Below are 26,345 nucleotides of genomic sequence, written 5' to 3'. Positions count from 1 at the left end.
GACTTAAGACTTAGTATAAAGACTATTATATTCAATCACATTGGGATAGACAGTGCTCGCTTATCAATCAATCTTTCTCTCCTTTCCTCCAGCCAGGTGTATCAATCTGGACTGAGCTTTCTAAGCACAGCAGCTGTCACCAAATATCATTCTCATTATGAAAGTTTTCCTCATCTGAGCCTCTCTTTGTGCCTCCTTTCCATCTCTCTCTGCCTATTCTCCATCTAGCTCTTTCTCCCTCCTGTCTTTCCCTCTCCTTCCCCCCTCTCTGGATCTCTCTTGACATTCTCTACATTACTCTCTCTTACTTCCCCCCACCCTCCTGAATCATAGGATTCTTGGCAATGGTGCTCATTTTAACTGCTGTAATTGCAAGTAGAAATAACTCAGGGAAATGTCCTGAACTGTATTCTCTGGTGAAATAAAGAAATCTAGCATAGAAATATAGTTATCATAGATATTTGATGTTCTGTTTGTTGTGTTTGATGGAAACAAATGTGCCCATAAAGAAAGATGTAGATATTTTTTCATCCTTTGATTTCTATAGCACCTTTTTATTCAACGTCCAACCATTCCTGAGCAAATATTCAAACTTTTATTCAATGAATGTATGTATACAAACAATATCTCCACAAGAACTTGGTCATGGAATCTCTGAAAACACCAAAGATTCTAAAAACACAAAGCAAGTTGAAGAACACAAACAGTAAGCAGTTGTCAGAAGCCATTTTTTAAGCCACTGTTACAATAAACATCTCTTCAAGGAGAACACACTTTTCAAACCAAAAGAGCCCATTACAGTTCAGATTGTGCTTTGGTTTATAGATGACAAAAACAACACAATATTTAATGATACACCTGTATCATTAAATACTTTTTTGCTTTGGATGACATAAATATCGACAGGGGCTTGGGAATATTTAGGTAAAAACACACACTTTCCGATCCGGAAGACGAGTTAAGAGTTAAAGTAGGCAGCCCTTCCCCTCCAACCCTCATATACAGACTTCTTTATATAAAAAGTGCACAATTGTAAAATACAGGGACATATTGATGTTGATTTAACTATTATATTCTCTTTCTCTGGAGCTCTATACAGGCTTCCTCTGCCATGGTTAGCTACAGTACGTCCTTATCAGGCAGAGTCAATGAGAGTGGGAGGCCCGGGGACAGAATCTGATCGCCCTCGGCAACAACCTCTCAGTGACCCCTGTGTTACCACTTCCCAGGTATGGGCACCCCACATTCGTACCAGCCCACAAAGGGGTGGGGTGTGCGGCGGCCAATCGGTCCAAAAGTCACTGGTTCCTGCCGGTGGGAACGGTAGTAACCTAGGAGACACAACAAAGAGGAGAGCGTGATCATGACATCAGCATGTTCATAACACATTTGTAATGCATACATTATAATAGGGTTACTGGTTATTTGTTGGTTAATTTACCCGGAAACTACACTCTTATGCATCTTATTTATCCCTAAACTTTAATGGGAATGCCACAGGATGTGCAATGCATGATGGGATTGTGAGTTTTCTTACCTTGTGCGGTGGGCAGATGGTTGGAGAGGTTGGGCATGCCTGTCCTTCCATCCAGGTAGGAGTCTACAAACTGACAGTGATCCTCTCCATGACCATAGGTATCTGCTACACTGTAGAATGTATCTGGGGAGGAGAGAGGATGAAGGGAGGGAGGGAGGGAGGGAAGTAAAAGAGGAAGTACTCAATCAACAATGCATTTACGTAACACCCTGAATCCTGGTTAGAAATAGCGACAAGAAAGACACAAATAGCAGATAAAGGAAGACAACCTTTAAGCCCATCTCCCATGAAGATCTTGTAGCGCAATGAGTTGCACAAGACCACGCCTACAAACTTCCTGTACCAGGTCCTCTTGACAAACTGACTTCCTTTACAGGCACTGTGAGCAGGGTTAAATCTGAAGGTGAAGGGAATCCAGATTGGCTCTCCACCTAATGAGGGGAGGAGTCACAGAGCAGAACAGAAGGGGATAAGGTGGGGTAGAGAAAAATAATTAAGTTGACATTTTAAACATAGAAAATGTATGAATTAATGACAATCTATAAAAATGTCCACACATAAATGTAATGTAGTCTAGTGTTTCAGGATGTGTCTTTTACTTTTCCAACATGACGCTGTAACCATGGAGATGGTGTGGATAGGGGATGAGAGGGAGGAGGTGGGGGGGGGGTGACAATTGTGGTGACGATAGTGTTAAGAATTGGAGCACCTGCCCTCCTTTCCCCTCCTCTTTCCATACCTGACTGACTCTTTTAATTAAAACAATAAATATCCAGAAGTCCTTGCCATGGGTTTGGAAAGAAAGGAATGTTTCCACAGTGGCATAGTGCCAGGCTGAGTGCTGAGTGTCAGACCCTGGTACATATGGCATGTGACTGCTTCTCACCTCACCTCAGTACAGGCTTGAAGAGGGGGAAGGACTTGATTCAAGAGAAACACCAGTAAGAAATAGCTTGGTTTCCCTTGAGAACCCTGAGGGAATCTTCTGTTGTACTTACCAGGCGGTCGCTCAATAAGCAGGGGATCGTCTGGAAGAAATACCAAACGATGTCAAATGAGAGGCCAACTTTCCGTTTCAAAGACAATAGAGCTGAGCCTGGTTTAAACCAATACCTTTATGTTAAGCAAGTAAAGCATGAATGCAAAACTCCCCAAACCAACTAAATCAGGCCAATAGATCTTTAAGTAATAATTAGTTCAATCTATTTATATTTTTTTACTTAATTAATCTATTTCCAAATAACTGATGCTTAGTCTCACCTACCTGATTCAGTGACATAAGTCAGCGTTTCACTCACTGGCCCCAGCCCAAATATATTCTTCGCTTGGACCTTGAAGTAGTACCTAAACCAGAACAGAACCAAGCAGAGCTTACAGACACATTCAACAGGGAACTTCATTCAATATCTCTACTGTTTTCAATCAGTCCACGCATACAACAACACATTCGTTGGTGGGTGAGAGCGAGTTGTTTCCAGAGTTTCAAAAAAGAAGAAGCTAAAATAATGAGAGCTGGAGGGATAGTGAGATGGAGGGATAGTGAGATGGAGGGATAGTGAGATGGAGGAATAATGAGATGGAGGAATAGTGAGATGGAGGAATAGTGAGATGGAGGAATAGTGAGATGGAGGGATAGTGAGATGGAGGAATAGTGAGCTGGAGGGATAGTGAGATCGAGGGATAGTGAGATGGAGGAATAGTGAGATGGAGGAATAGTGAGATGGAGGGATAGTGAGATGGAGGGATAAAGAGATAATGGTAGTAAGATGGAGGGATAAAGAAATGCAGGGTAGAACTCACAAAACCCTATACAGCAGTAATTACACGGCTAGCTCTACTAAATGACCCAGAGTTCCCCAGACAGCACAGCAGAGCGTGTCTGCAGTGAGCTCACTCTGTGTGTGTGGGAGGGGGGCTGCATGGTGTGTGTGTGTGAGAGAGAGATAGAGAGAGATAGAGAGAGATAGAGAGGGAGAGACAAAGAGAGAGATAGAGAAAGAGAGAGAGGGAGGGAGAGAGGGAGAGACAGAGAGAGATAGAGAGAGAGAGGGAGGGAAAGAAAGCTGTGTGGGTGTGTTCTGCTTCTCCTGCAGGGGTACCCTGCAGTAAGGGCACGGTCCATTGCTTCTAACCCGGTCTCTTTAACAACATCACCAATGCAGGTCTGGAACCAATCACTAGAGCCACTGGAAAATCTGAACACCACTATATCACTACATAGACAGGAGAGAGAGTGAGAGGGGAGAGAAAGAGACAGCTGTCTCTGAGGGTTAGATTTGACACAGTGAAAGGCAGGGACGTGTGTATATGTGTAAGTGTATTTGTGGTGAATGTTTGTTTTTCACCAAAAATATACCAGTATGAATGTTTGACCCTGGGATGTGTGACGGAATTTGACATTTAGCATATTGTATGTGTATGTGTGTGTGTGTGTGTGGGCATGTGTGTATGTGTAGGTGTGTGTGTACAACAGTGGGGTGTGAATGTCTCAGATGGTCTCAGATGGTCTCAGATCTGACAGCCAGAAAGATCTAAAGGGAATTTCTGGACAGCCCATAAACTACTTCACCATCAACCGTAACCGTGGATACCCGTAACCCTGGACACCATATTGGCATTGGGAAAGGAAATCTCCGACACACACACACACACACCCTCCACCCCTTGGAAAGGTTTTTACTCCCCTGCTCTATTTGTGTTTGATTCTCACGTTAACAAATGAGACACACATCATAACACGGCGAGCTGAAGCCAAGTGTCTGCCCGCTCCAGTGTGTAGCCTCGGCAGACCGGGCTGGTGGATCCACACCTGGCCCATGTTAACGGCTCCTGCTGCTTTCCTCCCCCTGTCTCTCTTCTTCACACTGGCTTTCGCTTTCTCTCTCTCTCTCTCTCTCTCTCTCTCTCTCTCTCTCTCTCTCTCTCTCTTTCTCCCTCTCTCTCTCTCTCTTTTTCTGCCTCTCTCACCCTCCATGTGAATGAACGTCATGTATGACTGGCCCCTGACACAGACAGATGGACAGGATGAAAACTTCAACAAGAGAGAGAGAGAGAGAGAGAGAGAGAGAGAGAGAGAGAGAGAGAGAGAGAGAGAGAGAGAGAGAGAGGGGGGGGGGAGCGAAAGAAATGAGAAACTAAATGGATGATGGTTTGTTAAGAATGTCTAATCTTTGGGTTTCCTAAAAGGCTCAGGTACTGTGGGAGCCTCACACTTTAGTTTTCTCCAGGCCTGAAAGGAAAATGGAAGAGTTTGAATGGTCCCTAAAGCCACGTCTCTACAAGGTCAAACTGCTGTCTTGGATGATGAGCAAACTCTAGTCAAACAAATCACATCAGCTTTCAAAACGTGTTTTGTATCCATTTACAGTAATTCACTGTAAATGCTACATTTGAGTTTGAATATCCTTAGTCATAACAGCTCCGCTCCATTCCTCTTCTTCCCCTGTCCTCCTCCCCCTCACCTCATCCCCCCTTCCCCACCTCCTTTCCTCACCTCCTCCCATCTCCCCTCCTCCCCCTTCCTCTCTTAACAAATTCAGAAAGATTAGTGTGTGTATCTGCATGCGTGTATGCAATGTGCTCAATCACGTTATTGAGTTCCTGTGTGTACAGGGATCTCCCTAGTGTTCCGTTTGTGTATTTCTCCAGTCTGGTTGGAGAAGCTCTGCAGTGTGTCATGTTTTGGGATGATTTAGACCTGTTTTTGAACCTGCCTTCAGCCAACAGTGATTTAAATCACTCGGCGGACCTCTTAGTCTTTTATATAAGCATTACAATATCCCTGCACTGTCTGATATCACTCCTGGAACACACACACTTCTACACACAGGCACGCACGCACACACACACACACTCTCCACTCACAGATCACAGGTACAAACATGATACATGTGTCTAATATCAGAATGATTTAGGAGATCAGATCATATAAACACATGTTCTAATACAACAAATAAACACAGAGCAAACCACTTCCCTGCAGCCAAGCACCTGCACACACACACACACACACACACACAGCATGTGGGAGAGATTAGATGTTGAACAAATCCTTTGTTACTGCAGAAACACACAGACACAGCCAGACACACAAACACACACCTGGAGTTGGGTTTGAGGTTCTCTACAGCCAGGTGTGTTCCACTGGACTGGCTGGAGGACCACCTGTTGTTGAGAACGTCATCGTACGACGCGCTGTGGACCATGTAGCCTGCAAGGTCAGACAGGGGTCAGGAGGTAACAGTCAGAGGTCAGTGAAGCCTAGGCAGCAGGAATACCATGGCAAGGTTATGACATGTGAATGTTGGAGGCCATCAATAAGGGGAAGGAGAATGGGCGAGACTGACACAGTCACATAATGTACACGCACACACACACACACACACACAGTAATCCATAATACACCCCACATGCTGGTCCATGAAACGTCTGCTGCCACTCAGTGGAAACTCCCTCAGAAACACGCTCCTCTACACCTCAGACTCACATTGGTATCCTATTGATGGCTGAGAGAAAACATCTACAGTCACATCTCTCTATCTGTCTCTCTATCTCTCTATATATATCTTTACTTTCTTTCTTTTTTTCTTTCTGTCTGTCTGTTTCTTTCACTCACCCTCTCTCTTTCTCTGGAGAGGAGGAGGGGGGATGGGTAAAGATCATCTGGAAAAACAGAGTTGAGAAAAAGAATGAAAAGGGTAGAATGAAGAGATTGCTAGAGAGATGATAGAAAATGGGTTGAACAGCAGAAAAAGCTGAGGAGATGAAGAAATAAAAAAGAAAGTTAATGTGAAAGAAATGGAAAGAGAGAGAGAGAGAAGATGTATAAAGGGAGAGAGACAGCGTGTGATGGTAAACATGTTGTATCTGTTATAGTGATCAGAGAGGCTTGGAGAACCAGGAGCTTCTGTTGCTCTGCCAAACACAGCACAACACACACACAGGCACACACACACCCACCCACAAGCACATATACACACACACACACAACTTCATGCTGACTGAGTGACACTGTTACTTCACATCATAGTCATCATTTCATGTCGACTGTTCAAATGGGTGTCTTTGTCTCTCTGGCACAATATGTTTGCATTTCTTTTTTTCTGTCTATCTCTATCTCTTTCTCTCGAAAAAAGTGAAATTTTTGGAAACAAAAGTTCTCTCATGACTCATTGGAAGGAAAACATTAAGTTAAGACTTAAAACACTTCCTGTAAGACTTAAAACAAAAATGTCCACTCACCTGACACCATGTCATCCTTCAGGGGTCGGGCCCAGTCCAGGATGACGAATGAGTGACAGCCCTCCATGGCAACCACCGTGATATTATGGGGTTTGTTCCTGGGGGGCTGCTTCTGATTGGTGGTCAGGCTATCTTTCTCCAGAAGGTTCTCAAGGACATCCACTTGCAAGTACTCCAGAGCCTCAGTCAGAGAACATGGAGACCCTGGGTCCTTCTGGATGTAGGTCAGATAGGGAGCTGGTGAAGATGAGGGAGAGAGGCGCAGGTGGAGGAAGAAAAAATGGGAGGTAATAGAAGAAGAAAGAATTAGATGATGGACAAGGAAGAGGAGAAAAAGTGAGAACACAATTAATATGACAATCCTACTGTTGCGATAGCGGAATTTATGATCTTCTAATCGTATAATTGTTTATTTACTTGTATGTGCATCTGAGTGTGTATATGTGGGTGTTTATTTGTGTGTGTTTGCTTTTGCATGTGCACATGCATAATATGTGTGCGTGTGTCTGTGTGAGATCCACTCCAATCTTTCCTTCCCTGTCCTCCATCCTCCTCTTCCTGTCATTCTGAGCTCTCCTTGTTAGTGCCAGCTGGACCCACACCTGTGATCCCTTCCAGATTTCCCAGAATCCCTTGCAGCAGCCTGACTGAGGCTGAGGACGGCCCAGCTGGACTCTCCCTTGCCTCCACACACACCAACATGCAAACACGTGTCACTGTACTCACATTAACACATGCTGTGTGTGTGTGTGTGTCTGTGTGTGTGTCTGTCCAAACAATCAGTTCTGGATTGTATCAGCACTGTCTGCATATATGTCTGTCTGTCATCATCAAATCCACATGTCTGTATGACCATAAAGTGTGCTCATTTATGGCCAGGTCAATGTGCTGACAGCATGCAGATGTGCAGCTAGACATGCAGAATGGAGCTCGGCTCTATCTGGACCCTGAAGGGGGGTTGGAAATGTCACCTGCATGCTGCACAGGCCTGACCCAGAGACTGACTGGAGCTGTTCCTGTTACTGGTCTGGACATCCCTCACTGCAGCATTACACTGACATGCTGCTTCTGACGTCTGGAAAGGGGGTTATGCTTTGAAGAATAGACCCGATCTGTGGGAGCTTATACTGTTAAATCTCTCCTACTGACAAGGTAAAGAGGGAGATGGAGGAGAAGGAGAGAGACAGAGAGAACAAGAGAGAGAGAGAGACAGAAAGAAAAAAAGAGAGAGAGCGAAAGACAGGGAAAGACAGAGACAAACCTTTCCAGATAGACAAATTGAGAATGTGTCAGAGGCCTGGCAGTGGTGCTGGATTTGAAATATTAAACTCATAAATAGCAAAGAGGATGTCTCAGCTTTCCAGCCAAAAGGACTATCCTTCCTTCTTCTCCTCTCTTCTTTCCTCTTCATTCCTTCCCTTCTCCTCTCACACCCCGCCCGCCCCCCCGCCCCCTTCCCCCTCTACTCTTTTCAGCTGACATTGACACAATTGACTTCAGCACGCCATTTCTTCTGTTATTTGATTCAGTTTTCTATTTCCGTCTCTATATGACAGTTGTAATGATGTTCAGATGTGCCTGTACTGCAGTATGACTGGGCTACAGGGTAGCAGCAGATACCAGTAATGGCAGAAGGTACATGTTCTAGTCCCACTGGTGCTGTACTGGGTCAACACACCCAAGACATGATAGTGTGATGGTGTGATAATGGTGAGAACTGATAAGGATGCTGATTGTTGATAAAACACTGTCTGGTCCTTACTGATTTCCTGGTGGTTTCCTGGGAGAAGGTCTAATTATCCTAGGAGTCCATCGAGTCAGTCTCACTCACTAGGTTGTAAACGGAGGTTCTACTGACAATCCCTGCCAACCAACGCTGGCTCCATGTGAGGTGTAAGCCTGCCAAGCTGACGCCTGCAGGGCAGTCTCAGGAGAGATGAGACGTGATGACATCATCACGACATCCATCATCAACAGGCACCCAAGTATCACTCAGGGATTCCTTTATAACCAGCAGGATGTGTGTGTGTGTTGATGTTTGCCTGTTAGCGTGTGCATGTGTGCGTACGGTTGTAAGCGTGTCTGAGTGGTGTGTATGCGGTGGTGTGTACATTCTTATGTGTGTGTGTGAAGTGTTGTTTTTAGTCCTGTTGTTTCGGGTCTGTTTTCCCAGCCACATAGGCACATGTGAAGAGGGAGGCCAAAGCAAGCACATTAAAGCAGAGAGGAGACAGCAGGGGGCTTTAGAGTGCTGGCCATGGCTTGCATATCTGTGTATCAAGGTGTTTGAGAGTAGGACACCCAAACAAGCACACACACATTAATCACGCATGCCCTCCAGTCCTCACCCTGCCCTCCAGCCCTCACCCTGCCCTCCACCCCTCACCCTGCCCTCCAGCCCTCACCCTGCCCTCCACCCCTCACCCTGCCCTCCAGCCCTCACCCTGCCCTCCACCCCTCACCCTGCCCTCCAGCCCTCACCCTGCCCTCCAGCCCTCACCCTGCCCTCCAGCCCTCACCCTGCCCTCCAGTCCTCATCCTGCCCTCCACCCCTCACCCTGCCCTCCAGCCCTCACCCTGCCTTCCACCCCTCACCCTGCCCTCCAGCCCTCACCCTGCCCTCCAGCCCTCACCCTGCCCTCCAGTCACCACCCTGCCCTCCAGTCCTCATCCTGCCCTCCAGCCCTCACCCTGCCCTCCAGCCCTCACCCTGCCCTCCAGCCCTCACCCTGCCCTCCAGCCCTCACCCTGCCCTCCAGTCCTCATCCTGCCCTCCACCCCTCACCCTGCCCTCCAGCCCTCACCCTGCCTTCCACCCAGTCCTCACCCTGCCTTCCACCCCTCACCCTGCCCTCCAGCCCTCACCCTGCCCTCCAGTCACCACCCTGCCCTCCAGTCCTCATCCTGCCCTCCAGTCCTCACCCTGCCCCCAGAACTCCCTGTGCTCCACAGTACCCATGTTAACACACGAGGGGCTCCGTCTCTGTGAGACTCTGTGAGACTCTGAGATTTAGAGTGGTTCTAACCCTGCCAGAACCAGGAGCCAGAGCTCCCCTCTCCTCAATGAAGGAAAACAGAACACACACAACCACTATTGTTATTTATAGGGTTGAGACAGGTAGCCACACACGCCAGACACATGTGCAAGCTTTGCATGCAGGCACGAGTACACGCACACACACACAATGCAGACACGCTCTGTCATAGAAATACACGTTGTAACTTGGGCCAAAGGCCTTGTATCGTTATTTATGTTATTCCAAAAGAAAAGGAATGACTCCCCTCTTCTACTCCCCCTCTCTCACTGACATTAAGCAGATGTCTCAGAAGCCTCCCACAAAAACAGATCTTTCTACAGAGAGAGTGGTTGAGAGACTGGGGTGATCACTCAAGTTGCTGAGATATGTACTGGAGGTTAAGTTGGATGGGATGTTAAGTAGGATATAGAGATGACAAGGTTAAGCGGTAGACTTCAGAGGCGTTTGGGTGTGACCGTGTGTGTGCATGATTGTGTGTGTAAATATGTGTGTGAGCGTGTGTGTGTCTTTCGGGGGGGGGGGGGGAACGACTTAAACCCATGTTAGCGGGATGAGAGACAGGAGACACAGGCAGAGTTGAATTATTATTAAGCAGCAAAGTCACAACCACACTCACACACGCACGGACACATCTGCTTAAACACACACACAAACAAACAAACAGTTTCATAATAAAGGTTTCTCTACATTACCTGTGAAGCGTTTCTTTCCGGTGAGGTCGAACTCTGAGGAAGGGCTGTTGTTGAATGGCCTGGTGTCTGGCACTGGGGTGGGGGGGCTCGTGGTGGTGGGGGGGGGCAGGGTGGTCGAAAGCAATAACTCATCTAAGAGAATGAACGCACACACACACACGCACGCACACACAGTTACCGAGCTAATACATGGGCACCACACACTGTGTCTATCTCACTATGAAACAAGTCATCCTGTTCTGCGTCCCTAGTCTTGTGTTGCAACCCTGTAAACACTGTGTAACAAATGGTAACGCTCGTGTAATTGCAATTGTGTGATGTCACTGGAAACAACCCTGTCCGTGATGCCTTAAAGGCATTCGGGCTGCCAGAGCATTCCATTTTCAGGGACGCAGCTTTGAAAGGGAAAGGGTTTTGCCCCATTCTCTCTGAAAAACAGAAATCTTAGCTTTGAGAAATGTGTACTATATCACCTCAGATGGAATCAACTGGTTAGGGCCACTCCCTTACGTTGTGCAGAGCCAGAGCTCTCGTTTGACCACAGCCTTGGGGCACAGCTTCAGGGCCACTATCAGACAGCTGCAGGCAGTTGTATCGCTCAAGCTACTGTAGCCACATGTCTACCTCATATTGCAAAAGTTCATCCAAGAACAAAAATGCAATCGAGGACTGTGTGACATATCATTACATGAGATGACATAACAGAATGTACATGGTGTTCATAACAGAACAACATGTGCATTATAAAGTGCAATAAAGTAGATCATTTATTATGACCAAAAATGGACAGCTAAACACACATACATGTACATGCCTCCATGCAGAGTCATTCTGTGTGTGTGTGTGTGTGTGTTAATGAGGATGTTCACAGGCATGCTGGGTTTAGTTTGGTGATGATACAACATCACCAAAAAACCGCAATGGGTCCCAAAGCACAAACAAACTAACACATTGAGAGACACGTTTTCAAACACAGAGGACCACAGGAACCAAGCTAACAGCCCAGGCAGTGCATAACAAGGAGAGGATGGAAACTGATCAACAAGAAAGAGATAAACAATAAATAAACAAACAAGCAGGCAGTTCTACGAGCTCAGCCAATACCTTCCTCAACAGCTAAAGCATCAAGCACCATGGCGACTGTAACCAAGGAGTCCATTTCCATTCCTGAGGATTCCTCTGTTGGAGAAGCAGGACAAGCTGAAGCATAATCTCCAGTACAGACTCAGGTACACACACAAACACACACACGCACGCACGCACGCACCCACACACAGACGTTTTTATTTTTAAACACATTTTGATCAAATGGATGTCAAAAACATGTACGGTCGTGAATGTGCCACACATTGATATAATTATCCCCTTTCAAAGTGACAGTCTTCCTCCCATTTAAGAGACATCGTACTCAGCTGACTGTCTAAGTGTGGGTGTGTCTGATGTCGCAAGCCTCATAACACTCAAGTGAGTGTGCCGAAGGAAGCTGCTCAACGTCTTACCTTCCTATGTGTGAGTTTGTGTGTGCATGCATGCATGCATCCAAGCCACAAGTGTGTGAAGTGTCCTGTGTGCTTGGCGGTAACACACACCGTCATTTCAGTTCACAACCACCGCCCAAACACAGATGTGGAGATTTATTTGTGGCTCCTGTGGTCACATACACACATGCACCCACACACACACACACACAAACACACACACACACACACACACACACACACACACACACACACACATGTTCTCCAGACATCCACTGCCCAGATGACACAGATCTGGAGTGTGTGCTTGGATGCAGGCCACAGTAGCAGTGGAGGATAGAGAGACATGGTAAACGACACACACTCCACTTACTGATCCCAGACTCTGGTCTGAGCAAACAGCTTACCAAGCCTTCAGTGGTGGGATGTAGTAATGATCTGAGATATTATTGATGATCTTGTGGGAGAAAAACTGAATCCATCATTGAGGACATTTGGTTGATTCCAAGTTATGTCTTTTTCATGTCCAAAAAACAAATTGAATTGAGCTAACCTGAATTGAACTTGCCTAAATTCAGCTGAACTAAATCAAAGTGAATCAAACCATATCAATTTGACCTACCATGTGGGTAACAGTTGAGAACATCATCCTGGTCCAACAAGGGGAACCCCTGGGAGTCCAACTGGGAGAATGTTCCGGGCGGGCAGGTAGGCAGCACTGGCAGGGTGGTGGGCTCCTCCGTGGTCCACTCTGGGGTGGTGGGCTCTGGAGTGGTGGTAGGAGGGGCGGTCGTGGTTGTTGTCCTGGCTTTATGGCGGTTCAGCCCAACAACAGGTTTCCCTCCCACAGTCAGGAACTTATCTTTGGGGTTGACCACCGGTCGACTGTCTCGACTGTTACCAAACAGAGCCAGGCCTTCCTGGTTGACCAATGGACTGCCCTGGTGGTCTGGAGGGGGAGGAGACAAAGTCCTAAATACACTACGCTAGAGATGGAGAGGTGTTCAATGAAGATGGAGACAGTTTTACAAGGGTTTGCTAGGATGGAGTCTTACCAAATATGGTGCGTCCATCCTCCCCCAGGACCACTCTTCTGGGCCTGCCATGGGAGTCCTGCAGGACACGCCCATCCTCATTCATCAGAACCCCCTTGTCCAGGTCTACCACCTGGGGAACACACCCAGAGGGAGACACAGACACACACACAGACACACACACACAGACACACAGAGAGACACATGCCAAACATTACAGGAAATACAGTATATGGTTAAACAAATAAGATAAATGAGAATCTACAGATTGCGTGATGAGAGGTCTGCTGTCAGTCCCTCTGAGTGATGGTAGAGCAGACTGGCCCATAGACATGCTGCTCACACATACCCATTTAGTCCCATCCGGACCAGTGATGTGTCTGCGACTGTCAGCTTTGCTCTTGTCCTCTGTGGAGCTGGGCTCCTTGTCCCTGGTGGCTGTCAGATTGGGCCGCCCATTCTTACCTGGAGGGTGGGGAGGAGAGAGAGAGAGAGAGAGAGAGAGAGAGAGAGAGAGAGAGAGAGAGAGAGAGAGAGAGAGAGAGAGAGAGAGAGAGAGAGAGAGAGAGAGAGAGAGAGAGAGAGAGAGAGAGAGAGAGAGAGAGAGAGAGAGAGAGAGAGAGAGAGAGAGAGAGAGAGAGAGAGAGAGAGAGAGAGAGAGGGCACAACTCACTGGCTGCATCTTGAGGATTTAAGTTTGCCTGCTGTTGGTGTAGTCTAGAGTGTAATCTACCATGATAGGATGGATTATCACACGTCATGGCCTGGACCCAGACAAGTACATATTGCCATGACGACATGGCTTCTGGACCAACACGTGTACATATTGCCCGAAAACACACGCAAAAAACACACACATAGACACATCTGCATTACCGTTTCCGTAGCCAGGCTTGACTCCACCATTGGGTCTGCTGGGGTAGCGTGTCCTTGTCCCCTGTCCTGCCTCCGCGGTCAGAGCAGGCTGCCGATTAGCTAGCAGGGGGGAGCGGACTCTCGTATTGGTCCCTGGGATTGGTCGTCGAGGAACAGGGATGGGGATGAAGGAGAACGAACCAGTCCTACCTCTAGGGGAGGAGCCACGTTCCACAACGCCCTCCTCCTGGGCGGGCCTTAGAGGGCTGCTGGCCAATGAGGTAGTGGTTTTGGGGGCGGGGGTGGGATCTGGGACTTTCTGGTTTCTCTCAAAGACCTCCTTACTTCCCTCATCCAGATAATCCTCATGGTGATCATTGTGGGTGTGTCCCTCCTCCCTGGTGCTTCCTCTGCTGACCGGCTCACTGGAGTCTCTGTGTCCACCTGAGGAAGGACTGGAGTTGGTAGATAAGGAAGATGAAGAAGAGGAGGAAGTGATGGGGTTCCTAGAGCTACTCAGTGCCGTATTCCTATGTGGCAAGGAAGGTTTTGGTGACTCGGCCCCCAGGTCATTCTTCAGTGGGTTGAGGGAGGGGGAGGAGGGGTTCTTGAGGTCTGCGTTCGTTTCCTGCACTCCCGATACCCCCGCTGCCCCCGTCGCCGCAGAAACCCTTGTTGGCCCGGACACCCCCGTTGCCCCGGCAACCCTTGTCCTGGTGGGCATCTCCCTCAGGTAATGACGCCCCGCCCCCACAGAAGATGAGGACCCGGACCTACTCCACGGGACACGCCCATCAGCTCTTGGGGAGGGGACCCTTGTCGCCCCCGAGACGCCCGTTGCCCCGGAGACCCTCGTCCCCAATCCTGGCCGGGACTGGTGGCGGCTCAGGTGGTGGGGGAGTCTTTTGGGGGGGTTGACTCTGGAGGGTGGGAGGGCAGGGGTCAGGTTGCTGCTCTCCTCTTCTCCCGTCTCCTGTTCCTCCTGGTCCTCCTCCTCTTCTGGAGGTGGAGTGCTGGGGGAAATTGTAGTGGTGGTGGTTCGAGGACGGGCTGTGGGATCTTTGGCGGTCACTGTATGTGTGTGTTTGTGGTCGTGGTGGTTGTGCTCCTCTCTGTCACGAGCAGTCTCCTGTGGGTTAGGAATATTTGAACTGTGAGTCCGTTTGTAGGGAGTGTGTGTGTTCTCAGTGTGTCTGTTGGTAGAGTGTGTATTGTGTGTGTGTGAGTCAGCAGAGTGTTGGTTAGAAGTATGTGTGTTGGACGTTTGTGAGGTTTCTGGGGTTTTGGCTCCGTTGGACAAAGTGGACTGGGACGTGGCTGATCCTGGTTTCCGTAGGCCAGTCAGAACCCTGGAGGGGTTACCCCTGCTCACAACTCCAGGCTTCCTCCTACCATACCCAAACCCAGTCCCAAAACTACGCCCTGCAGAGCCAGAACCTCGACCCAGGGAAGGTGTCTCCTTCTCGGGCTCCAAGGCGGTGTTGTCTGGGGTTGGGGCGGGGGTGGCTGGTTTGATGTCAGTCTCCCCTGGCTGGTCGTAAGAGTGCTTCTTCTCAGGGTAGGTGGAGGCTGTGTGGTCTTTTCTTATGGCTGCAGACTCCTGGCTGTGACTGCGGCTGGAGGAGGTGGTGGTGGAAGATGAGGATGAGGAGGATGAAGAAGATGACAATGATCCAGTATCCACCTCCTGAGTCCTGGAAAGAGAGCTTGAGGTCCTGGAGAGGGGTCGTCTGGGTCGACTGATCTCGGGGTTGGATGATGTCCGGGGGATGTGGGCGGGGTATATTCTTCTTCCTGGGAGGGGCTTGCGGAGATGGAGGGAGGAGGAGGGTTTGGAAGGGGTGTCAACCTCTTTGAGTTCAGTTTTGAGACTGGTGTCGAAGCTGTCAGGTTCAGAGGGGTCTTTCCCTAGGCCCTCCTCTTCCTCTCTAGACAGAACAACGTTCCCCGGAGTCTCAGAATGCTTTTTCTCATCCACCGCCTCATTGGCCAGCTTCTCTTCATCTTCCGGACTGGGAGAAGGTGATTGGTCATTTTCCTGTCTGTCTTCAGTAATCCTCTCTCTGTCTCTGGCTGTGGAAGACCCACCCCGTAACCGCTGATTCGTTGCTACGTTCCTACTCGAGCCCCTCACAGATGAAAAAATGCTGTGATAGGACCGTGTCTGTGAAAGGGGGCGTGTCCTTCTGGGGGATGGCGGGGCCGGGGTGGCTTCAGTGGGTGTGGTCGGCTCCTCAGTCACCTCTACCGATTGATGGTCAGTGTTGTCGTGGTAACTGTCCTGTTTGGAGGTGTGGCTGGGGTTGAGGGCGGTCCCCTTGCTGTCTTGGTTTGTTGAGTGCCGCGACACGGACGAAGCAGCACTGCTGCCTGGCAACAGAGAGGAGAGTTAGTTTAGAGGACCATCCCTTTATACACTCCCACACACACACACACACACACACACACACACACACATGCATGCATGAATGCATATACTTGAGTGCACATACCCACAGATACGTGAACAAATACACACAACTGTTCACACACACACACACACACTCTTCCTTACTTCCGGGCATGGCTACGCTGTAGGCCTTGCTCTGGGGCCCCTGGCCCTTGCGGTTGGTCGCTCTGATCTTGAAGATGTAGCGTTCTCCGGGCTGCAGGCCCTCTATGACAGCAGATGTGATGCTGCCACGATACGTCATGCTCTTCATACTGAAGGGCTTCATGGCCGGCGCGTAGGACACTATGTACTCTGGGGAGGGGGAGGGCGCATATTAGATTCACACTGATATCCACATTGGTTTGGTTTGTTGATTTGTTGGTTGGCTGGTTGGTTGTTCAGTTTGTTGAGTTATTGGTTTGTTCATTGATTTGTTTATTGATTATATTAATAAAACAATGACATAATTACATCAGGAAATATAATACATTTTGTATTCTTATGTGGTATGATTGGTTAATCAGAGATGAGGTCACATGGTCTGACCTCGTATCCTTCCATTGGGCTCCTCGGGCTGGTCCCAAGTTGCCGTGGCGGCGGTCCCCTTCCCCCTTAGTGGCCGCACCAGGAAGTTCTCCGGAGGACCGGAGGGGGCTGGAGAAACGAGGGAGGAAAATCCGAGGAATGGAAAAAGAGGAGGGAATTTGAAAGACAGAAAACAGAAGCAGCAAAGGATGAAGAACCAAAATAACCCTAAATGATATAAGGAAAATGCTGTTTAGGCATGTAAAGCCTCCAGGCCATGTGTCTGCCAGGGGCTGAGTGGAGGGAAACTCCTCTGTTTCCAGGGAGGCCCTAGAGAGAGACGAGTTCTGTGGAGCTGGGACCTGAGAAGGAGCTGGGAGCCAGGCCATAAACACTGACACGCTACTGAACCATGTTTCACAAGCTGCCGCAGCACACGACCATACTGCAGTCACCCCTGTCTCACTCCAAACCCTACAGACACTGCATGCCTCGCTACCAACACCACAGTCACTGTCTGTCTCTCACCCAAAACTACAGTCATTGCCACCTCACTACCAACACTATCGTCACCCAATACATGTACTATAGTTATGTTCCTATTCATAGAGATGACAGAAAACGCTTTTCCACTTTGTTATTATTCTTTTCTGGCAGAAAGGTGGCCTACCTGATTCAGGGGTCCTCTGGAAGACAGACACGCTCCACTTGCCGTGGTTGTCTCCCTGGGAGATGCGGACAGAGAACTCATACATGCCGTCAGCTGACAGGGTGTCGATCAGCAGTCTCCTTTGATTGGTTGTTTTGAACTCCCACCGAGCTGACTCTCCCTTCTCTCTGTACTTGATGGTGTAGTGTCTAAAACAGAGAAGAGAGGAGTAATGTCTGTCTTGACTCTGTCTTTCTGTCACACATGCTTCTCCTCAGTACCTTTTTGTCTATTTCTTTCTTTCTTACTCTCTCTCTCTCTCTCTCTCTCTCTCTCTCTCTCTCTCTCTCTCTCTCTCTCTGTGTCTGTCTTTCTCTGTCTCTCTGTCTGTCTGTCTCTCTGTCTGTCTGTCTATCTCTCTCTCTCTCTCTCTCTCTCTCTCTCTCTCTCTCTCTCTCTCTCTCTCTCTCTGTCTCTCTCACACACACACCTGGAGCCTCCGAGGGTGACCTTCTCCATCTCGACGGCAGGGTCTACCCAGCTGATGAGGACTGACTGGGGGGACATAACCCTCACACTGATGTCCTTGGCCTCATACTCCTCAGGCTCTAAACCACACACACACACACAAATGGAAAATCACTCAACATTATACAGACTACTGTATCTCTCAACTTTGTGTTTCTGTGTGTTGCTGTGGTGTGGTTGCCATGTGTTACCTGGAGTCTCTATTTTGGAGTTGACGGGCCTGTTGACAGGAGCACTCCGGCCCTGTGCCTTCTGGGACTGCAGTGACACCACATAGACGGACTCAGATGCTGGAACAGAGAGGGGAACACACACACAGAAAGTTTACCCTTGTGTTTTCACTCGTATGCCTTCCTTCGTTTGTTCCTTGCCTCCCTGTCTTACCTAGTTGCGGGGAGCGCTGGGTCCTCTGGTCAGCTTGTGGCTGAGTGTGAATATTCCTCCTGTCCAGCAGGGGCGACCCCACGCTCATCCTCTCTGGCTGCCGCGGGCCAGAGGAAGACTGGGGAGCTCTCAGCTGTACCTTAGGCATGGCCAGGACTGATGGACGTGCCTGAGAGGCTCCCCCAGTTCCCCTCTGTCCTGGGGGGTCAGGCCTGGAGGTGGCAGGAGACCGGGGTGAACCTGGGGGGTAAGAGGGGGGAGGAGGGGGGTAGGAGGGAGGGAGAATGAAGTGAGGTGGGAAAGAGAGAGTGTTTCAGGTCTCAAGCCTGTAGAGGTTATATTTTCTCCATTGACTTTCAGTGTCGTCCCAGTTTGTTTCCAGACAGACGGGCCTCGGATTCAATTACTCCATCAGCTCATGCAGTTTATTATCCCAGACACATGGTAAACAGACACTGTAAACATGGTCGAGAGTAGAAGAGGAAGGACATGCAGACATGTGGACCACCGTGCCATGTGCTCCCACTCGCTTCCTATTGGCCTCCTCTTGTGTGACTCCATCTTCAACAGAGGGTCTGACCACCAGACTACTTCCTCATCTATCTTCACTCTCTCACTGGCGAGCAGAGTGACAGCTCTGACAGCATAACACAAAACTCTTCTGTTCCTCCCTCCCCCCCCCGTCCCTCCCTCCCTTCATCTCTCCTACCCTCCCTCCTTTTTTCTCCTCCCTCCCTCACTCTCTCTCATCCCGATCCCTTGCTGATAATCAATGACAGGGGCAAATCTGTGGCTGCTTACTGTATGCAGGAGGGAGGGGGATCAAGTGGGGAGTAAGGCAGAGACGCCGTAGGGTCAGCTGACACACTGAGTGAGAGACTACTTTGTCATTGGTCGATTTGTATAACAGATAGATCATGGGAAAATAGAAGATCTGACTAGAGAGAGAGAAGAAAGAACGTTGGATGAAGGAGAGACACTTTAAATCTGCATGGGAATAGAGAGTGTGGTTGAGGATGGATGAAGTGAGAGAGTGTCAAAAGATGAATAATGAAATAATGAAAATGAATAATAATGAATGATGAATAGTGGAAAATGATGAAAAGGATGGGGAAAGGGACTGCAGGAAAGTTCCAGTCAGGGCAGAGTTGTGAAAGTTGAAACGCTCTGTCTCTCAACGTTTCACTCTCTCTTTCGCTCCTTTCCCCCCTCTCTCCTTCCACATTTTGTCTCCTCTCTTTCTTTCTCTCCCACCTTTCTCTCTTTCCTTCACTCTCCTGCCTTTTCTCTCTCCATTAGCTGTCGTTTTCCTCCCCCTCTCTCCTATGATAGTGGTTCATGTGGATAGTTGGCCTGAGCTGCAAAACCCTGGAGAGTCCATCCAATAGTTACGCTATGCCAGATCTGTCTGTCTGTCCGGGAAGTAAGGTAGGCCAGCCAGACAAACATACCAATGTGTGTGTGTGTTTGTTTGTGCGTGTGTGTGTGTGCATCTCCATAAACTTGGAGCAGAGGTAGCAGAGATGGAGAGATAGACTGGGCTTTCTTTTCTGGACTCCTGAAGGTACAAGTATTCATCATCATCAGATTAGCATTTTCAAGTCAGCGATGACAGCAGACATTTAAATGGGCTTTTCTCATAGAGTCATTCAGACAGGATTACCTGGAGGAACGAAAACTAAAACACTCCTCTCTCTTACAAAGCTGCATGCTGATTGGATGAACAGAGTTATGGGCTAAACTTACCTTGCAATGATGCATTGAGAGGAGCCCCGCCCAACACCGCAAATCCGTCCAGTTTAACCCATTCACCACCTACAAAAATTGTTGCAACGTATTCTAGTAAGCAATGAGGCAAACCACAAGGTATACAACTAGGTAAACATTGATTCATCCACCAAGTAAATATGAAGATGTATAAAACATCTGTTATGGAAGCTATTAGCTAATAGTTTAAGAGATGTAATCTGTCTCCCTCCACCACCCCTATTTCTTTCTCTTTTTCCTCTTTTTCCCTCTCTCCCTTACTCGTTTCTCTCTCCCTTCTTGTCCCTCTCATTCTCTTTTCCTTGCACTCTGCCTCTCATTCTCTCTACTCTCCCTCTCGCCCCCCTTTCTCTCCCTCTCTCTCTCTCTCTCTCTCTCTCTCTCTCTCTCTCTCTCTCTCTCTCTCTCTCTCTCTCTCTCTCACTTTTGTCTCTAGTAAGTCATCCTCAGTGTCTTACCAGACACATAATCCAGGAGGAAGCAGCCTGGTGTTATTTACGATGACTAGTGTTGCTATGCATGCTGGGAACACACCAATCTGTGGACACTGGGTGGAGACAGAGGGTTGGACAGAACTACTGGGCCATCACACACGTATACACACACACACATAAGGGATTGCCACATCGATAACACACACGTGTATCGACACACATGAACACACGCACACACATGCACACACGCACAAACACAGAGGGTGACCACAACTTAAGGCACACCCCTCCCTATAAAAAACACACTCGGCACTTCACGGTGACCACAACACTGAGGACTGAGTTATTGGAGTGGGGTGGTGGGGGTTGGGGTTGGTTGGAGAGGAGAACAAGGGTTGGCTGGAGACTGAGCCTGCTGGTGAGGAACAGCCTAGCCATGCCAAGCTCAGACTGAAATGGACTAATGACAAATGCAGCCTCACCACAGGCTGTGTGTGTGCGTGTGTGTGTGTGTTTGTGTGTGTGTGTGTGTATACAACATCCTGACTCGGGTTTTATAAGGTGATATTAAGAACAAACAGAGAGCCTGTAAAGCTCTATAGATAATGTTGCAGTAAAAGTCTAAAATAACCATGTCTACTGTCAATCCTTGGCTGGTCTTGGGCCTGTAGGCCTGACTCTATGCTATGCTCTTGGAAAATATAATTTCAAAATACACTCACTCACACACACACACACATTCATTAACACACACACACACACGTCTACACACACACCTCACCTCCAGGGGTCTCTGCTCTGTACACAGGTTTGCTTGTCCCCTCCTCGTTCTCAGCACTCATCTTGAGAAAGTGCAGAAGTCCAGGCTCTGAAACATACGGCAGTTTAGCCCAAACCTCTCTTCCTCATCTCCTCCTCCATCTCCCTGTCTAATGTGACGTTGTCTCTTTTTGCGTCTAGATATTCTCCTGATCCTTTTAAATAGCACTAAATCACACCACCTCAATTGTTCTCTCGTTACCAAATGATAATAACAATTACCTGTCTTTCGGTACTCATGTCTGTATTTCTTTCTTTCCCTCTATCCTTCCAATTCTTCTTATTCTGTCTTTACAACCTGTAGCAGCCCTTCACACTTCTCTTTTTCTCTTTTCCTCCACCTGTCTTCCTCTGTCTATCTACCCCCACTCTCACCCCTCCTTCCCCTCTCTCCCTCTGCCCCCCCCCCCCCTCCCGGTCTCCATATCTTACCTACATCCTCCAGCACCTCAGAGCGTCGGTCCTTGTCCACTTTGATGAAGCGAAGTGACCTCATGGACTTGCCGTAGCCGATGTTGTACCTCTCCACCGGCCGTCCGTCCAGCTGGTTGGGAGGCTCCCAGCTGACCTTCAGACCCTGCCCCACCGACGTCAGACGCACGTTCCTGGGCTGCAGAGGCTTGTCTGATCCACACACAAATAAACACACACATAAACCCACATACACACACACAGGTAAGTACACTCACACAGAACAGACAATAAATGCACATATTGTACACATACAATGAGTACAAGCAAAAGCGTACACATTACACAGAATGAATCCATGAGACAGCATACAAGGAGAAAATAGTTGAGTAAAGTAGGAAGAAGAAAACAACAACAACACACACCCAAACACAGCCTGGTCATGTTACAGTTTCCCAATACCTTTGCAATGATTCAAAACAAAACAGGACGTCCCAAAGTTAAAAACAAAACAAAGACTACAATAATGGAAGAGTGAGAGAGAGGGGTGGGGAGAGGGAGAGGGAGAGAGAGAGAGAGAGAGAGAGAGAGAGAGAGACAGAGAGAGAGAGAGAGAGAGAGAGAGAGAGAGAGAGAGAGAGAGAGAGAGAGAGAGAGAGAGAGAGAGAGAGAGAGAGAGAGAGAGAGAGGGATAACTGTGTATACTGTGGTGTATAAAGAGAGAAGGGAGAGATGGAGTTCAGTCTGGATGGCGTGTGATGGCTCTCCACTAAGGCCTTCTGGGAAGAAGAATAGCTGATGGGAACATCTTATGACACAGAAGACCTTCCAGTGACAAAGCTCATATAGACCAACTCAATTTGTGCTTTGGCCAGTGAATCTGAACCAGTCCTGAAAACTGCAGCTACAGCTTGCGTCACTAGGACAGAGCAGGAGGAGGTGGCTCTGTGTTCCTGTGCTATGACAGGGAGAGAGAGAGAGACCCATCAGTCACACTGCCGCTGTTTCCAATAATGCTCAGCATGACATGAGGGCATGTCTGCTGTCTGGCAGAGAGAGAGAGAGAGAGAGAGAGAGAGAGAGAGAGAGAGAGAGAGAGAGAGAGAGAGAGAGAGAGAGAGAGAGAGAGAGAGAGACAGAGACAGAGAGAGAGAGAGAGAGAGAGAGAGAGAGAGAGAGAGAGAGAGAGAGAGAGAGAGACAGAGAGAGAGAGAGAGAGAGAGAGAGAGAGAGAGAGAGAGAGAGAAAGAGACAGAGAGACAGAGAGACAGAGAGACAGAGAGACAGAAAGACAAAAATGTAGGAAGATTTCTGCTGCATCCAGAGCTCAGACTACCATCTGATCTGTGTGTGATCCAAGGGTATTCAAATCTAACAAGGCGGGATGAAATCAAAGTCCAAGAAAAATTGGTTGGTGATTCCGCTGAGTGACATAGTATAAGTTTAGTATAAGTATAGTACTCTCCCTGAGTCTTCAGGTTGTGGGAATGTGAGTGTGCGTGCATGCATGTGTGCGTGTGTGTGTGTGACCAAGAGATAACATGCTGGAGTGTGGAGACTTTATGTGAGGTTATGTGAGGAATGAGGCTAGAGCCTAAGGGATGTAGGATCACCATGTCAGTCATTACATAAGTGGAAAGGGTAAGTGTGTGTTTTAGTGTGTGAGTGTGTTTCAAGCAATAAGGCACACATGAGCACGCTGAGGTCGATGCCTATTTTCTTTTAAGATATGTTTTGGCATTTTTTATTTTGATAGTGACAGTTAGAACCCAGGCCCCTGCGGTAAGGCCTTAGCCTAAGTGGTACATGCTCCACCCTGTGAGTCAATGGGGCGCACTACGCCACCTATGTCTACTCGTCTCTCTCTCTCTCTCTCTCTCTCTCTCTCTCCCCAGCCCCCCCCCCCCACACACACACACACACACTCTCACACATACTCCCTTCTCTCTGGGTCAGGTGGTGTGCTCAGGGGCCAGGTGCTACCTGTTTACCCAATGGGCACGGCGCCTAGTTATGACATCATGACACGAGATGTGTCGGCAGGAGGACTGACAGACAGCTGAGTGGCAGGTGAGGAGGTCAGGCCAGCGCATGTCAGCTGATCAAACCAGCCTGCCGACACGATGGAAAATATTAGTGACATGAAACAACAAAAAATCCCTCTCACACCTTCTCCCTCTATATATCTTTTCTCCCTCCCTCTCTCTCTCCTATTTCATTTTTCAACATGTGGTTCAAGTTTTAGAATTCCTGATGCTCAATCGAGTCATGTCCGTCAAACCTACCTCAAGTATTCCTCTTCATGAAGCGGAATGGAAAAATGACATTCCTGTGGCTTGCAAGGACATGGTCCTCTCTCTTCTTCATCTATATCTCTCCCTCTCCGTCTCTCTCTCGTTACAATGTCCAGCATCAACATGGCCTGGCTGCCCTTAAGCAATGATTGGGAGTTGAAAACTCCAGCTCAACCAGTGAGAGCAAACCAGAAACTCCCTTAGTCAATAGGACCAGGCCAAAGACTTCTTAAGTCCATGAGAGCAGGCCAAGAATTCCTTTAGTCAACAAGTGTACCCCTAAGACTAGTTCCTATAGTCCTGGTCTTGTAGGGTCACAGAGTTGCAGAGTCTAGCCCTCTCCAGCTGGCGCTAAAGATTCGTTTTTCTGTAGCTGATAAATATCTCTTTATACAGTCCACAGGAGAAGATGACAGTACAAGAGAGAAAAAGAGAGACAGTATGATGGAGAGAGAGCGAGAAGTAGAGAGAAAATATGTGAGAGAGAAAGAGAGAGAGGGAGGAGAGAGAAGACAACAACAAAGTACCACAACAAGCAGCTGCTGAGAGTCTCAGAAAGCATAAAATGACCTCACTCACTGAGCATGTCCAGACGGGGGAGCAGAGAGCGAGAGAGAAAGAGAGAGAGAGAGAGAGAGAGAGAGAGAGAGAGAGAGAGAGAGAGAGAGAGAGAGAGAGAGAGAGAGAGAGAGATTAAAAAATGATAGAGAAGAAGTGAGAGAAAGACTTCAGAGAATCAACCATTGTAACGTGGCGTCTTGGTTAGCTCTACTAGGATTAGTCATTTTACTCTCCAAAACTCCACTTTTTTCTCAACAAGGCCTTTTGGCACTGGCGGACCTTATATCTTACTGAATGGATGGGAGGGGGGAATTAAACCAAATTAAGGAGTGTTTAGGCTGTTTTCCCTTAAGTATGAGAAATGCACCGCTCTGCTCCAAAAGGTCCTCATATTTAGGGCCAATCTTAACTGTATCTTCATTGTTAGGTGAGTGGTACATAACAACAGGAGCAGATCCATAGTTATTTATTAAATAAACAGTAGACACTTTCTTACAATGCTTCTATCGACTATAACTCCCGGGATAAGCCAGGCTTTGTGTCGGGACGCTTCCCATGAACCACCTGTGCAAACTGCGGCCAGCCCGGCAGAGCGGGAACCCCGGGGGTGCGTAATTACGCACAGGAGCAAAGAACCACAGCGCGCTCGACAAGACAGGAGACTTGATAACAGGCAACAGCACGGTTGGGGTGCACGCAACGGATCCTGAGGATGATCGACAGAAACATGATGAAAGCGTCCCACTTTTCCCTTCCCCTCCTCCTGTCCCGTCTGGATCCCCCGTGGTGTAGGATTATCACGGACCTGCTACCGCGGCCAGATTACGTCACTATTTTGGCGCCACAACATCCATTACAAATCAAAGCAAAGTTTCCCTGTTTTAGTTGTTTTTTGCAAGTGGTGGTGCTGATTGTAATCCTATGTCATATGATCGAACATTTGTCATTTTAATTTCACTGTCAAAGCTACTTCAGCACGCGCCTATGAGGTAAGATCATATTCCATGACTGCTGCGTTCACATGGCGACATCACATTTTCCTTTCCAGCGGACGATGAAAGAAAGGTCCCGTGGTAATACATTCATTATTATTGCTTGTTTGAACTTGTGTTGAGGTTAAATAATGTTCTTTCATTTACATCTGTGAACGGTTAACCACAGTTTTACTTTAAAACGTTATTTTTCTCATCACCCACAGAAAAGTTATTTTACTCAAGATGATACCTATCAACACTACGTGCGTAATGCGTGAAAAAAGGGCATACAAAGACAGACACATATGCACTTCAATAAACAATAACAATATGTCACAGACTGAATTACAAAGATCCAGATCATTACCAAATCCACACAAACCTGCTGAAACGACAGGAAGACCCTATGTGACCCACGCATGACACAGTATTTTATTAAAACCTATTGCAGAAGGCTTTCCAATGAAGCAGCTGGGCAGGAGTCTGTAATAAACTGATCGTTAGCAATACGCGTATTACAACAGTGAGGGATAACCCATCAGAACAGCTCACACACCTGTTAAGACCTCCAGTCACATGCGGAGGGATCTTACCTGTCAATCCGGGACTTGATGCACTAAAGGTGAGGATGAGCGCTAGGAGGGTCCGTGCTGCGGCGGGTGCCATAGTGAGTATAGTGCGCTGTTTTGGCGG

The 26,345-nt window shown here is 48.1% G+C and overlaps 1 protein-coding gene across 2 annotated transcripts; it reads right to left on the bottom strand.

The window, feature by feature from the left end:
- Positions 1–572: 572 nt before the first annotated feature.
- fndc1 (fibronectin type III domain containing 1) lies at positions 573–26,345 on the bottom strand. Of its 2 annotated transcripts, XM_084700463.1 has the most exons (23): positions 26,246–26,345; positions 21,845–22,036; positions 21,375–21,461; positions 20,139–20,207; positions 18,393–18,632; positions 18,200–18,298; positions 17,971–18,088; positions 17,502–17,689; positions 16,853–16,960; positions 16,430–16,618; positions 13,897–16,245; positions 13,370–13,485; positions 13,042–13,153; positions 12,609–12,935; positions 11,613–11,687; positions 10,509–10,640; positions 6,779–7,015; positions 5,639–5,747; positions 2,802–2,881; positions 2,536–2,565; positions 1,807–1,968; positions 1,538–1,660; positions 573–1,331 (listed from the first exon to the last, which is right to left on the bottom strand). In XM_084700463.1, the coding sequence occupies exons 1-23, from the start codon at positions 26,316–26,318 to the stop codon at positions 1,216–1,218; spliced, it is 5,331 nt and encodes a 1,776-aa protein (XP_084556589.1). In that variant the 5' UTR covers positions 26,319–26,345; the 3' UTR covers positions 573–1,215. The 2 variants fall into 2 exon arrangements, with proteins under 2 accessions (XP_084556589.1, XP_084556590.1); XM_084700464.1 differs by lacking the exon at positions 11,613–11,687.

The sequence above is a fragment of the Hypomesus nipponensis genome, chromosome 6, assembly GCF_054491055.1.
Source record: "Hypomesus nipponensis isolate SF chromosome 6, ASM5449105v1, whole genome shotgun sequence".
NCBI lineage: Eukaryota > Metazoa > Chordata > Actinopteri > Osmeriformes > Osmeridae > Hypomesus > Hypomesus nipponensis.
Note: the sequence above shows the minus strand (reverse complement) of the source record. Positions and strands in the feature narration are given on the sequence as shown.